The sequence below is a fragment of the Mus musculus genome, chromosome X (assembly GCF_000001635.26).
Source record: "Mus musculus strain C57BL/6J chromosome X, GRCm38.p6 C57BL/6J".
Classification (NCBI taxonomy): domain Eukaryota; kingdom Metazoa; phylum Chordata; class Mammalia; order Rodentia; family Muridae; genus Mus; species Mus musculus.
Window position 1 is genome coordinate 142877614 of NC_000086.7, and position 13853 is coordinate 142891466.

The window sequence follows — 13853 nt, forward strand, 5'->3', positions numbered from 1 at the left end:
AGTATTGTTGCTGTAATTTCAAATGTCTATATTAATGTAGCCAGGAATAAACTCACATTATTTCATTCTAGTTTACTGCCATTGTCACAAACTTCTTTCCCCCAAATGATAATAATTATGCTAACTTTTGCTGCTCCTTTCTAACATGTATACTCAGACTGTCTAAATGCTCAGTAGCAGTTACATACAGTACAGTGCACTAGAATGGAATGGAAATGCAGGGAGAAACAGATTGCAGGCACTCCTTCTCACTACTTATTAACAGCCTTTATTGGGTGCTTAGGTGAGCTAGCATAAAAGTGAAGACCAAATTCAGTTTCGAGATTCTAACAGCACAGGGTATAGTTGCCTTAAAAAAGAAAAAAGCCAATCATATCTCATTGTTCCGCGGGGAGCTTTATTTCTGGGTAAGAATGGATGGAAAGCTTCACTTTATGGTCCAAGTTGTTAACATCTACTCAGGAGTCACCTTCATGTAACGTGTCTATAATCTTACCTCCCAGTCCAAATAGTCGCAAACATCTTCAAAGTTAGTGAGCAGAGACACCGAGCAGAAAAGCCTTGGCAGCTCATCCCTTGTCATTGGTGGAAAACGGCTGTCTTTAAGGGCACTGTTGAAGAGAGCGGAGATTAAAGCCATCACTGGATATGACAGTTCCTACGTTCAGTTCAAATACTGGCAATCATTTGAATCAGGTAAATAACTAAGAAGCAGCAGAACTGTATCAAAGGTGCACAAGTGGTCATCAAGGGCCATTTTAGAAGTCAGTATTCTTCATTTACCAGAGTCTGTTTACTGGCCAATCCCGTGGCCACTTCAGCTGGAAAGAGTGAAGGTTCAAGTCAACCTCCTCAAGAGCACTTTCTCTGTTTCTCTGGATCATCTGTAAATGCAGAACATGCTGTCTTTTCCATTAGAGGAAAATAAAAACTAGAGTAGTGGGAACATGCTGGAAGACCTCCGAGTCAATGACTGGTCACACATGATTTTCTTCCATAGAGGAAATCACATTGTAAAACAGAGAAACATTAATACAACTTGCAACGGCTACCACAGAGCATTAAATAACTCAAAAAGATGATTTTTTTCATCACAGAAAAAAAATCAAAGTAAAAGAAAATAATCATTCAAATCAGAGTCTCTTCAAAATACAAGGATCTCATGTGCCCTACAAAGGGCAACGGAAGACAGGACTCAAAAGCTCTGGAAGGACAAGGAAAAGGGCCCGTGTGTGCGACGGAGGTCTGATTAGGAGGAGCTAGTGAGGCCATTAACCCCATCAGTGGAGTTCTGAGTACATCAACTCTGATTAGACCCTTTAATCAAGTGCCACTGTGCCAAACTCCAGAAAGACCCTTGTAAAGGATGAAAATGGTTTTCTTCCAAGAGTAGAAGAGCTAAATCAACAGTACCGTCCCCACCCCCTCTTACTGTCTCCCTGCCTGTCACACACACCATATGCCCTGTGCTTTTATACGAAACCACTTCCTGGTCAAGCAAAACACACCTCTGATTATCTAACATATGGATCAAACTATTGACCCAGTATCTTAGAAAACCTTTTCATTGTTTCTTTCTCATAGATTACAAACTCAGAAACATAAGGAAGTCCCACAGCCTTCAGAAAGAACTTCATTCCCTTTTAACTGACTCAGCCAAAATGCAGACTCCTTGTACATTTTGTATTTTAAATGGGCTCTCGCTTTGCACCTTTCCCCCACTTTCTAACCCTTCTTGGCATTCTGAAACTCACTGCATTTGTATTTTCAGTGCACTCTGGTGCTCCTCCCATCTAACTATACAAAAGAAGATTCTCTGAGGAAGATGCAGAGATGTTACATATTTATACAGTAGAAATGGCCATGTCACTCAAGAAGCCAAAATCAACCAAGAAAACCAGGAAATTGCAAAGTCTTACTCTGAAAGCAGCATTTCACTGTTTTACAGTTTAACAACATAAATGCCCTATGGTTTGGCTCCCTTTATTTTCCTACTGACAATAAAGATCTTAAAAATGTTCTCAAGTTCTCATCCAAAGGCAAGTTGAAGACATATTTTTAACCACCTTTTACACACAAATGCTGGAATAAAATGCTAACACATTGTGCAGAAGTATCCCCAGCTAATTAAAAGGCCAATCACATTTTTCAGTTTTCTCATTAAAAAGGACATAAGGAAAGGAACAAACCCTCTATACTTAGCATCATAAAATGTATTTTTGGGAATTAGGGAGGGAGTTTTATTGTGGTAAAGTATGCACGAAACTTAATGTTTTCACCATTTGTACATATCTATGTCTCTGTAGAATTAAGTATCTTCACGGTTTCATGTAGCATTCACTATCACCTAGCTCCAGAAATGCACAGATTCCTCAACTGAAAAACTATCCCCATTAACCACAACTTCCCAGCCCCCTCGCCCCTCCAGTTCCTGGCCACATATGTATGTAGAATTAGACTTACAACAGAGAAAAATACAGAGAAATGAAATATGCTGCTTGAATATCTACATCAGCTTTAATCAAGACATGAGTTTTTCACTTCTCTTGGGTACATACCTACTAGCATTTAAGGTAAATACTAGTAAAGACTAGTCATTAAGGTAATTAAGGTAATTCTGTTGAGCTGGAAAGATGGCTCAGTAGCCTAGAGGACAAGGAAAACACCTAAATCAAATAAGCAAACCTTTAAAATAAAAAAGGTAATGCTGTCTTTAACTTTGTGAGGGACTAAGAGTTCCCACAAAGACCTGCATAACTGTGTATTCCCATCTCCGACATATGGAGGTCCCTGATTTTAACATCCTCACCAAGACTGTGCTCATCTACTGCTTTGTTTGTTGTTTTCTCTAAGAACTCTGGGCCTGCTTTGCTTGTTTGTTGATCTCTTTGGGATCCCTTAGAGCCCTGCTAGGCTTTCACTGCCACTGTATTTCTCCAGGAATTTGCATTGAGAGCCATTGATGTTTCTTTGCTCACAAGTTTAATGAAAAGTTACTTGGAGATGGGTGAAAAAAAATGTGACTGCTAACATTTCCGTTTGAATTTTTAATATAATCAGATGGTTCCCACCATGGGAATCACCATTTTGTATAATAACTCTGGGTCTGTTTTAAGAACATAAACTTTTTGCATCCAGATCTTTTTTTTTTTTTCACTAAAAGAATACATGGGATGAAGTCATTACATAGCTATTTTCTCAATACTTTGTAGTGTGTGTTATTTCCTAAACTGACCAACAAAAGAGTAATTCAAGGCCAGTAAAATTCAACCTATTTCAAATGGATTAGTATTTTCAAGTACCTAAACTGGAACAAGTTGTTCTCATGCTGTGGGCGCTTGCTGCTCAGTCACTCTAGAGCTGAAGAGAAAAGCTCTAGAACAAGAGTGAGGTGAGAACGGATAGAAGATGACATGGTACGTCACTGTCCTAGGGCTCAAGCACAGTGCTGCAAAGCTCCGACATGAGAAGTAAAGGGATGTTAGGCACGGGGGGGGGGGGGGACCATCTGATTGTATCAAAAATTCAAACGGAAATGTTAGTAGTCACGTTGTTTCCCAACTCCAAGTAACTTTTCATTAAACTTGTGAGCAAAGAAACATCAATGGCTCTCAATGCAAATTCCGAGCTGCCAAGCTGCCAAGCTGGTGTGGATAGCTTACACACGAGAGAATTCAGCTTCCCTCAGCCAGGCTCCTTTCAGAATACTCTGTACACACTGTTAAAGCTAGGGCTTTGGAGAAGATGCTGCATTCTAAAGTTGGGCAATGACTTAGCTGAGATGATCCAGCTAAGCCAAAGACGGAGGTAAGTCTCTAACCCAGATTTTTAGGCTCAAGTCCAAAAATTCCCTTTACTAACCACACGTTAGTCTTCACCTTTGAATAGATTATACATTTTAACTGGAACACAAAACAATTGTCTTACTTGGCAATTCTGATCTGAAACCTGTACTGTCTCTGCCTAAAAAAATATAAACAATCAATTCAGTTGCATTCATTAGTAGCCAAATGGCAAATATTCCTAGACTTCTTGGCCACTGGAATTCCACAAAAATAAATGATGAATAGTGTCCACTGAAAACATTTTTTTGTTTTTGTTTTTCCAGACAGGGTTTCTCTGTGTAGCCCTGGCTGTCCTGGAACTCACTCTGTAGACCAGGCTGGCCTTGAACTCAGAAATCTGCCTGCCTCTGCCTCCCAAGTGCTGGGATTAAAGGCGTGCGCCACCACGCCTGGCTCACTAAAAACATTTTATACCCAACAAGTATCTGCCAACTTAAATTGGAGGGCGCTTAAGAATTCAACAGGAGGATTTCCTAGTAAACTGATAATGAAATTCTCTTTGAAATGATAGGAAGCCATTCTCTAATGTTTAAATAGTCCTAGGGAAAATAACCAAATGTTTATGAACAAAATCAGCTGGTTGCCCCATTAACCATATGATGGTGATGAATTTAAAACACAATTTAGTTCAAACACCAAATTTGAATGTATTCAGTTGGACCTGGCACCTTGCCACGGTCACATTTCACCTAAGTGAGAAGCAGTGTTAATGTCTGTCAGTTAGAAGCTAATGTTAAGCAGCACTTCAACGAAAAAGTTAAGAAAATGGGACTTTAGCTATCAAGGAATCAAGAGGTTTGTGAGGGTGTTTGCTAAAAACGAAATAAAGCACTGCTGAAAAGGGCACAACATTAGATATTGCAAGGCTCATCCTAAATAACATTCTTACTTACAACAGGAATGACTGGGACGCACCTGGCAAGGCAGCCATTCGCTTCCTGAAACAGAGTCAGTTGGCTAATAACTTAAGCAGTCGGAAGTTACCAAAGTGACAGGGGCTTCCTATTACTGACAGTCATATTGCAGCACAAGTTATTAAACCCGCAACTAAGCACTGCTATTGGGTAAAAGAGAAGCAAGTGAAGTGTGTATGAACTAGCTTTTTCCATTTCTTTCTGAGAGGTTTAGACCATTAGGAAATTCCTTGTTTTGCCATTCCCAGGCAGCACTAGGACCCTGAGAACAGAATGCATATGCAACACCTTTGCACCTCAGAAACGTAGAGAACTAGAATCCTAAACCCCCATCTGAAAATTTACACAGAGCTTCTCTTCCTCACTGAGTAGTGTGTTTTAGTTTTTCAAAACCAAGAAACAATGGGACACAAACCAAAATGCAAACATGGAAGTAATGCTCAAACCTAAGCACACTGCCAACAAGCGAGATGAAAGTGACCTTGACTGCCTATGCAGGGAAAGGACATTTCCAACTCTATGCCATATGTCTACTGTTGCCTGGCCACAGTTCTTTCTTTCCTTAACAGTTTTACAGATAACTTACTGGCTGTTTAACAGACGTTTCTATTGGTGAACTCTGATGCCCATTTTAGTGTTATATGATAATGGGCAATTCATGAGGAATGGAGAAAAGAACACAGGTCTGGGATCCAAAGAGGGCTGAAAGGAGGGAAAAGAAAAGAAATGAGGAAATGGGTGGGAGAGTACACACGGAGGACACCGAGAAAAGTCTCCAGTAGAGACCTACATGCAAAGGTACAAACAAGGAACCTCCTAGGAACTTCTGTACCAGTTGCTAGGTATTGTTTGGCTCCTGTGAAATTCATTTAGCCTTCAAGAGTGCTATCACCCAATTGGTCTTTTATTGGGGTTCTTGGATTCTTAAAACACCTACATATATTTAAATTATAATCTCAAAAAATAAAAGAGGAAATACTGTTGTAAAAGCCTATGTTCTTTGAGACAGTCATAGCCGTCCATCAGAAATCTCCTCCTGGGGCAAGAGTATCATCAGAATCTGTCTCTGTATGCTGCAAACTAGAGGAACTGGCTGCAAATTTGATTTAGTCGAGCAAGATGAAGAGTGCCAAATGTATGCTACCTAAAGAAGCAGATGGCTAAATGTGCACATGGCAAATATACCTCATTTCTTCCTGTGCAACGTCCACATAACACATTCTCTGTAGAGTTGCTGCTGGATTACTCTACTCTGCTTTTGGAAACAAACAACATGAAATCGTGTTTTAAATTTTGCTTCTTTTTTTTTCTGATGAAAGTCTTTAAACTACATCCTACCAGAGCAAATGATAATTTATTTTTCACTGCATGAGTCAGGTTCATCTTTAAGACTCAGTATGAGTTTGAGTCATCCATTACTACACACAGTAAGAACAGTACTCTCATCACATTGGGAAGGAAAGACTGTGTGGGTTTGGAAAACAGACTATGATATGGCCACGAACAATTTCCATTTTGGCAAAACTGAAAACGAGATTATTTCTGATTTCAAGTGGCTGCAATCTAATAATGAGCTGACGCAGACTAGAATCTTCCATGGAGCTCTCCCTCATCTAAATGAGGGCACTATGGTTTCACTTTAGTTGTAAGCTCTCCGTTGCTGTTGTTGTTTTGGTTCTTGTTTGGTTTTGGTTTTGAAACGGGGTCTCACTATGTAGCCCCAGCTAGCCTGGAACTATGTAGATAGGGCTATTTAGCTAGGCCTATGTAGATAATGCTGGCTTTGAATTTTAAAGGTCCATGTGCCTCTGCCTAGGATTAAAGGTGTGCTGGGATTGAAGGCATGCATCACCCCACCCAATTTGTTAAATTTCTTGAGACAAGGTATTACTCTGCAGCTCAGGCTGACTACCAATTCACAATATTCCTGCTTGAGCCGTCCAAATGCTGGGATTACAGGCAAGCACCTTTACACTTGTCTCTCAATGAATTACTTCTTAAAATACTTAGAATTTTAAAACTTAGTTTATATTCCAGGCTGAATATCTCTTTGCAATCACTGAAAGCATGTCTTAATGGTGGAGCCACTAGACAGAGCACCTCAAATGCAAACCTGAAGTTGTAGTTAACACATAAGAAACATTTTATAGTTGTATAGAATCAAATGTATTGTGGAATGAGAAATCCTTGCATGTGGATATTGGCTTCACCGCATACTAGCCTTGTGATATCTTAATCTGTGGAAGTTTCATTTGTAAAATGAAGAAAATAATAGTACCTCTGCACTCCCTCTCACAAATGACAGGTCCTAAGTGCTTGCTAAGTATTTTGAAAATGAAACAGAGGCCCCTCAAAGATGCTTGTTAAAATCTTCCCATAGTGCGACTACAAAGTCAAGCTCTAGCTCCCTTCCTTTCACCAGAACAGTCCCTGGTCTCACAGTGCTACTACGGTAATAAAAGTAAATAAATAATAACTGCAGAATAAATAATAAAATAATGAATCACAACTGCAGAAGTGACTTGCATACACTAGATACTTAAGTAGTGCCTGTTGAAGAACTCTGATAGTGGGTATATTTACTAAGTTTACACCCAGGGACTGGTTTGATAAAAGGAAGGGAGCTACAGGACTAAGCTTGGCTTTCTGTCCCACCACAGGAAGATTTTAACAAGCATCTTTGAAAAACCTTTGTTTCATTTTCTTTCATTTTCAAAGGATCTATGAAGCACTTAAGGTCTGTTATTTATGAGAGGGAAAACAGAGACTAATAATAGGAATGGCTGAGCATCCTACTGGGAAAACCTAAAAGCCAAAATGCTCCAAAATCCAAAACTTTTCGAGTATCAACAGAAGACTCAAAATGTTTTAGACCTTAGAGCATTTCAGATTGCAGAATCAGATTAGGTATGGCAAATCCCCCAGCACTGGAACATCATCTGACATCCGAAGCACATTCTGATCCTAAGCAGTTCAGATAAAGGATGTTCAGCTTGCAGTAAGTCGATTACTAAATAACACATGAACAAGTGTAAACTGCCTGTTAAAATAATAAATTATAAAACGCCAAGAGGAATGATCAGATAGGTTAATTCCCTTTTGGGGAAGATCTAACTACTAGTTTGTTAGGTGCCAAATGACCTAGGATTGTAGGTAACTTTACAGAAAGGAACCTGTTTCGCCAAGTAAGCTGTGGGCTTCTTCAATAATTACATCAACACAGAAGAGTGCAGTCATATGTTATGTAATATTTTCTTGGATTTCCTGAACTAGTTTTTTTCCTAACTCTCTAGGGCAAATTTTACTTCTGTCCAAGAGATGTTATCAAGCAATTTAGTTTGTACAATGAAACCAATTTTGTACAATTAACATACACTAATATAAAGAAACTGCTCATGAAATTATAATCACTGTGTATTATTTTCTATCCTACTGGTTACATTCTAACAAAATGATCAGAAGGAAAAAGACAACTCCCTAAAGAGCTAGGGGAGACGGGGTGGCAGAGTGGCCCAGTGGAGGGGTGAGGGCATGAGGGGCAAAGGCAGAGACCAAAAGAGGCAGAGAGAGAAGCATGGACGGGTGGAGGAGGACTCAGAGACCCCCAAAGGCAGTAGCTTCCTTCCTTCCTTTCCAAACTCCTTGGGTTGAAGCCTTCTGTTGGCAAGAAAAGCGGTGACACGCCAGTCCTCGCCCTCATTCTGTTACTGAAACCTTAAGCTATGTCAATTTTGCTTAGGTTGCTTTATCTAGCTTTGGGTGAACTGGTTGAACAGCTTAAGAAGATTGCTACAAAGAAACTGCAAGCCGAAAGAATCGACTTAACCAGCCATGTGTAAACTGAAATACACTGGAGTGTGCTAAGTGTGAATGAAACAGCAGGCTCCATGACCACAGCACACCAAATAGTGAATCAGAGCTGCCCTTAGAACTCCTCATTTAATGTTAGGGAAACTCGCCAATGTGTAAAACAGAACGGTACAAAAGGCAACCCAAATGCCATATATTAGTAGGGCTTAAATATCTTCACATAGTCTAGATAAAATAATCCTGGAAAGAATTTCTAATATTTCTTCCCACTTGGACACACCCCACTTTGGAGCTGCTAACCAACTCTTCCTACCAAGTTCTAGAAGACTGGTCTTAACCTACTTAGACACAATACTTCGAGCAAAAGCAGCTTTAGCCACTAAAGAATCAAAATTTAGTGAGCACTTACTGTGATCCAGGTGTTATGCATGGACTCTTCTAGAAGTTCAGTCCTCAAAGTACATAAATGCTATGATGTATGTGAAGAAAATGAAGTTGAGATTTAAGCAACTTGTCTATGGTCACAAAATAGGTGAGAAAACTTGAAGTTGACAATGCCCACTTCAAAACCTGGTGTCTATTGCCTTTGTCATATCCCAGAATGTAGCCAATAACCACAAATACACATACATTCAGTCAGTTTCAAGAATTCCCTCTTAATGGTGCTTCCTTTTGGGGAGTTTAACTTGTAGCTTGACGTACAAGGATGAGCAGGCTGCAGACTGCTGCAGCGAAAGCACTCGCTCCTTTCCCTCCTTCTCTTCTCCCATTTTCATCTTGGTGATTCAGAGCTGTTGCCATTGAAAGACATCTGTTTTGTCTAAACTTAATAAGTCTTATTAGTGGGATTCTAAGCATTCCCTTATCCTGAAGCCTTTCCACAGCTTGAAATTTAATCTGCTGGAAGTCATAATAAAGTTACCAAAGTACTAGGATTTGGACATATCTAGGCTGATGGGCCTGTTTCTGATTTTTTATCTGCTTTTTGGACCTGAATAAGTTGTCTCATGTCTGCCACAAATGTCATATTATTTTTCTTTCCCCTTTTCCATGACAATCAAATCTATAATTTGAATTTTATAAACTGTAAGACATGTGTTATTACTCTAACTTGTGTGCCCTGTTAGAGCCATCCAGTCTTACCTACTGATTTACTGTCCTTTCTAACATTACCATCAGTCCTTGAGGCTAGGACAGGTGACAGAGGATATGATGGTTCATATTGTGTGATTTGTTGATAATTTTTCTACTTATCACTGGCAGAGGACTAAAGGTAACTAAGGGAAGAAGTAAAGCTAACCAGAAATATCAGATACAAAGTGAGCTTCTGTTCTCTATAACTAAGAAAGAAAGCAATAGAAGGAAGTGAACCCTTCCTACTTCATAGTTTCCCTTCAGTCCTCTTCCTTTGTGCCTTTGTAGATGGTTTCCTCTCTTGCTGTTTACCTTAGTAAGATAAGGAAGAAAGGACAGTAATATGCTAGAGGGAAGACATGAAAGAAAATATTAGCGATGGGAGACGAGGTGACTATCAGACAAAGGTACACAGTGGCCACCTACAACATTACACATGCCAGTGAATACAGGTGAAAGAGGCACCTGTGAGGCGGGTTTGTGGTCCTACATTTTCCCACTGGGTCAAGATGACCTTTTCCCTGCTGAACAGGTTTCCATGTTCCAGTTCATTCTTTCTGGAGATAGGTGATGGTGACAGAGAAAAGTGAGTGACCCACTGTCTACTTCTCCCTAAGGATTTTAGAGAAACCAGGAATGAACAGAGAGGGGGTTGGGAAAGAAAGTAGCATACCTCATCTCTACAGCCTCCCTGCTTAACCATCCAGTGTTAGGTTGTGTCTACTACACAGTTCGTCTGTACTTTTTACATACCTATTTCTCTACTATATATATATAAGTACTGGTGACTTCCTAAGACCATTGTAATTTGTCATCCATTCATTTACACTGAACTATTTTCATGATGACCGCTACATGGTAACTTTGGGGAGAATATTTCCATTTCCCATGGTATTTCACTGTTTCCAAAGTACATTTACCTCTTTTCATCATAGCTGAACCTCAAAAAACCTCATGAAGTAGACAAAGCAAATAGTCCCTTAGTCTTAGAAACTATAATAGAAGTCCTCCAAGAGCAAGTCCCCTGTAGTCATGGGTTCAACCAAGTGGCACTGCTGAAAATCCTTAGAGAACATGTACTCTTCATAGGACAGCGGACTCCATGTATCCAGAGTTACTCAGCTACCAGGCAGCAGGACGGAGATGCTACCACATCTTCTGACTTCTTCCTGTTTCCACTGAACATTCCATCATTCTGCCACCTACTACTTGATCAGCTCCATCCTGATCCAATAACACTTGAAAGCAGATGTTTAAGAAGCAAAACAGTGAGCTACTGCTCAGCATAATTTAACAATGTTGGGTGCCTGGCAATTGTCAGCCTATTAAGGCCAAGGGCAACTAAGAAACTGAATAGATAAGGGCATGAGAGCAGCCCTCCTGCATTTCTTACCATCTCCTTCTTGCTCATTTATTTATTTAATCTTAAATAGTCCATACACAGTCTCCCCTGCTCATATACAGTACTTATACTGTCTTCTACAGTGAGGTTCTCTCCCTTTCCTGCTTTCCTTATTCTGATTTCCATCTATTCACATGCATCCTTTCTCCTTAGTTACTTGGTTACATAAAGGATCATTCAACGGCAAAAGTTACATATTTTTAAAATAAGACATTTAATTCCCTTTTATTAAAGTCTAACAACTGGAGAGTCTTGTCCCCATGGTAAAAAGCCACTGTATGTTCTGATTGTGTATGTACAAATATGTCAGACTATAAGCTGGTCAGGGCAAGATAACCTCAGTGCTCATTTTCAGGTAAACAGCACAATGCCACATGCAGATTTAGTACATGGAGATATGTGTGGTGCTTGATGTACTAAGGCTCTCTCGGACTTTAATCCACCCCTAGTCTCCTAAACTAGACCAGATCTTACTTTACTCCCTTCAATATGTTTAAACTGACCTTGATAAATAGAAAAGGACATAATTTAACTCTGTTTCTTATTTAAAGAAACCTAATTTTCAAAGTCAAACAACATTTTCACCAGTATAGTTTTCCATTCTTTTACCATCAAAAATGGAATAGCTCAATGAAAAGGGCCTCCATGAGAAAAGAACATGGGGTGATAAAACACACTGGAGAAGCTTCATAATATGCAGCTGAAATAGCAGTTGCTAATTCCAGCCTATGATGTACAATAGTAAAAACCCACAAGTGATACTGAAAAGGCTGACAGCATCATTTGAGGATGGGAAATGCGATAGATAAAAGCCATGCAAGTTAAATCATAGTCATATGATAGTAGTACTATCACCCATGGGAGCAGAACTTGCCATGACAAGGTAGCAGCTGTAATGACTCTGGGCATCAGGGAGTATCAATGAACATGATGTATTTTAGCAGATACTTATGAGTGCCTGCTACAGGGAAAGAACAAGAATGTATCTAGGGTCATTCAATGTTCTACTCTGCTTTGTGGAACACTTTGCTTCATGGAAGTTTTACTACACTTCAGTAACATGACTAGACTTCATATGTGCTACCCATAACACCTAATACCAAGTACAAATCTTATAAACTAAGTTGCTTCTGAAAGAATAAAATAATAAAAAAGAAACAGAATGATACTTAAACTCAAGGTCTTATGACATCATAACTTTTATGGATACTAATCTGTCTATGGAGATATCTATTAGGCTAGGCAAAACTCTATAGGAACCCAAATTTAAAAGGAATTCTGACTATTTGTATCCATGTATATATTATAATTTAATTACACTAAAGGTGAATAGCTATTATTTTTTTACAGTTCTGTACATCTACTATATAATACAGAGTAGCTGGTAAGTAGGGCTATAGTGAATGAAGTAAAAAATATAGAAAGTCTCATTCAATACACATTTATTGGTAATATAATAGGCATTAAAATAATTCTGCTACATATACTTTATTAAATGGTAAATGCTCCCTTAAATTCTTTTATCCTTATATTTTATGCATATCTTTTATTGCTCAGCTTAAAAACTATGCCATTAAAATATATCTTCCTTTCTTTATAGCCATTAAATGATATTCATTTAGTAAGTGGTAACTGGTCTTTCTAGTTTTTATTTAGATTACTGTGCAAGTGTTGGCAATATTTTTATCTGAAACTCACATAGTGCTATAAATAGGTAATAATATTCCATGATAGAATCATAGAGTAGCTTTGATCTCACAAGCCTTTTCCCCCTGAGGAAAACATGAATGCTCGCATCCTGACGAGTTTAACAGCATCTTAATGTTTATGCTGTTATTATTACCATTTTGTTGTAGCATGAAACATATAGGGGCCCATATTACTAACCTATTTTATGCTTTTCACATCATCTTATAAAAAGACATATTATAAACTGGATGAATCACAAGACATCAAAGGTAGGCATAGATGAAAAAGGCAGCATAATAGTCTCCTTAAGTGAACATATACCTGGGGAATCAGCTACCAATTCTCTCTCTCTCTCTCTCTCTCTCTCTCACACACACACACACACACACAGAGAGAGAGAGAGAGAGAGAGAGAGAGAGAGAGAGAATACGAAAAAAAAAAACCTCTGGCCACTTTCTGTTCTCTGTTAGATTTTAGGTTAGTAAGTGTCCAATGTCGAAAGGGAGAAAGGGGCCTTGATGAAAATCAAGCCTCTGCTCTCCTCTTTTGTGAGGCGAGGTGGAGTGTGTGTGGGGAGGTGGATCTGGGGGAAAGGAGAGATAGGAGAGAAAGACCCTTATAGGGAGGGGAAATTGTGGATGGGCTGTAATATATGAGAGAAGAATTTAAAATAAATAAACAGACAAACAGACAGACAGACACAAAGGGAAACCAGGAGGCTTACTTATAGGAAAAGGTAGATTCTCTGAAAGACATGTGGGAGCAGTGCACACTGGGCAGGGCTGTCCAATGTCTGTCAACTTGGAAGGTCCTAGTCTCATGGCTCATGGGGGTTGAAGTACTAGCATGCACTCTATCAATCACATTAGACTTTCAAATTCCAAGGTCTGCTTTGCTTTTTACATGGAATAGTATTAGCTTAGAAGGCTTCTCAGAGCCTGCTCCAGAGGGATGAGACCAGGTTATAGTACCTCATTTTCCTCAGCCACTGCCTTGTCCTCTCTGTAGCCCTGTGAAAGGAAAAGCTACTTCTTAAGACTTTGGTAAACAACATTAAGG

General features: G+C 39.2%; 1 protein-coding gene across 1 annotated transcript in view; it reads right to left on the reverse strand.

The window, feature by feature from the left end:
- Positions 1–13853, reverse strand: part of Ammecr1 (Alport syndrome, mental retardation, midface hypoplasia and elliptocytosis chromosomal region gene 1) — a 115581-nt gene that overhangs the window by 26468 nt on the left and 75260 nt on the right. Inside the window, exon 3 of the mRNA NM_019496.4 lies at positions 497–611. Coding sequence (NP_062369.1) covers positions 497–611 — 115 coding nt within the window. The remainder of the gene's footprint in view (positions 1–496; positions 612–13853) is intronic.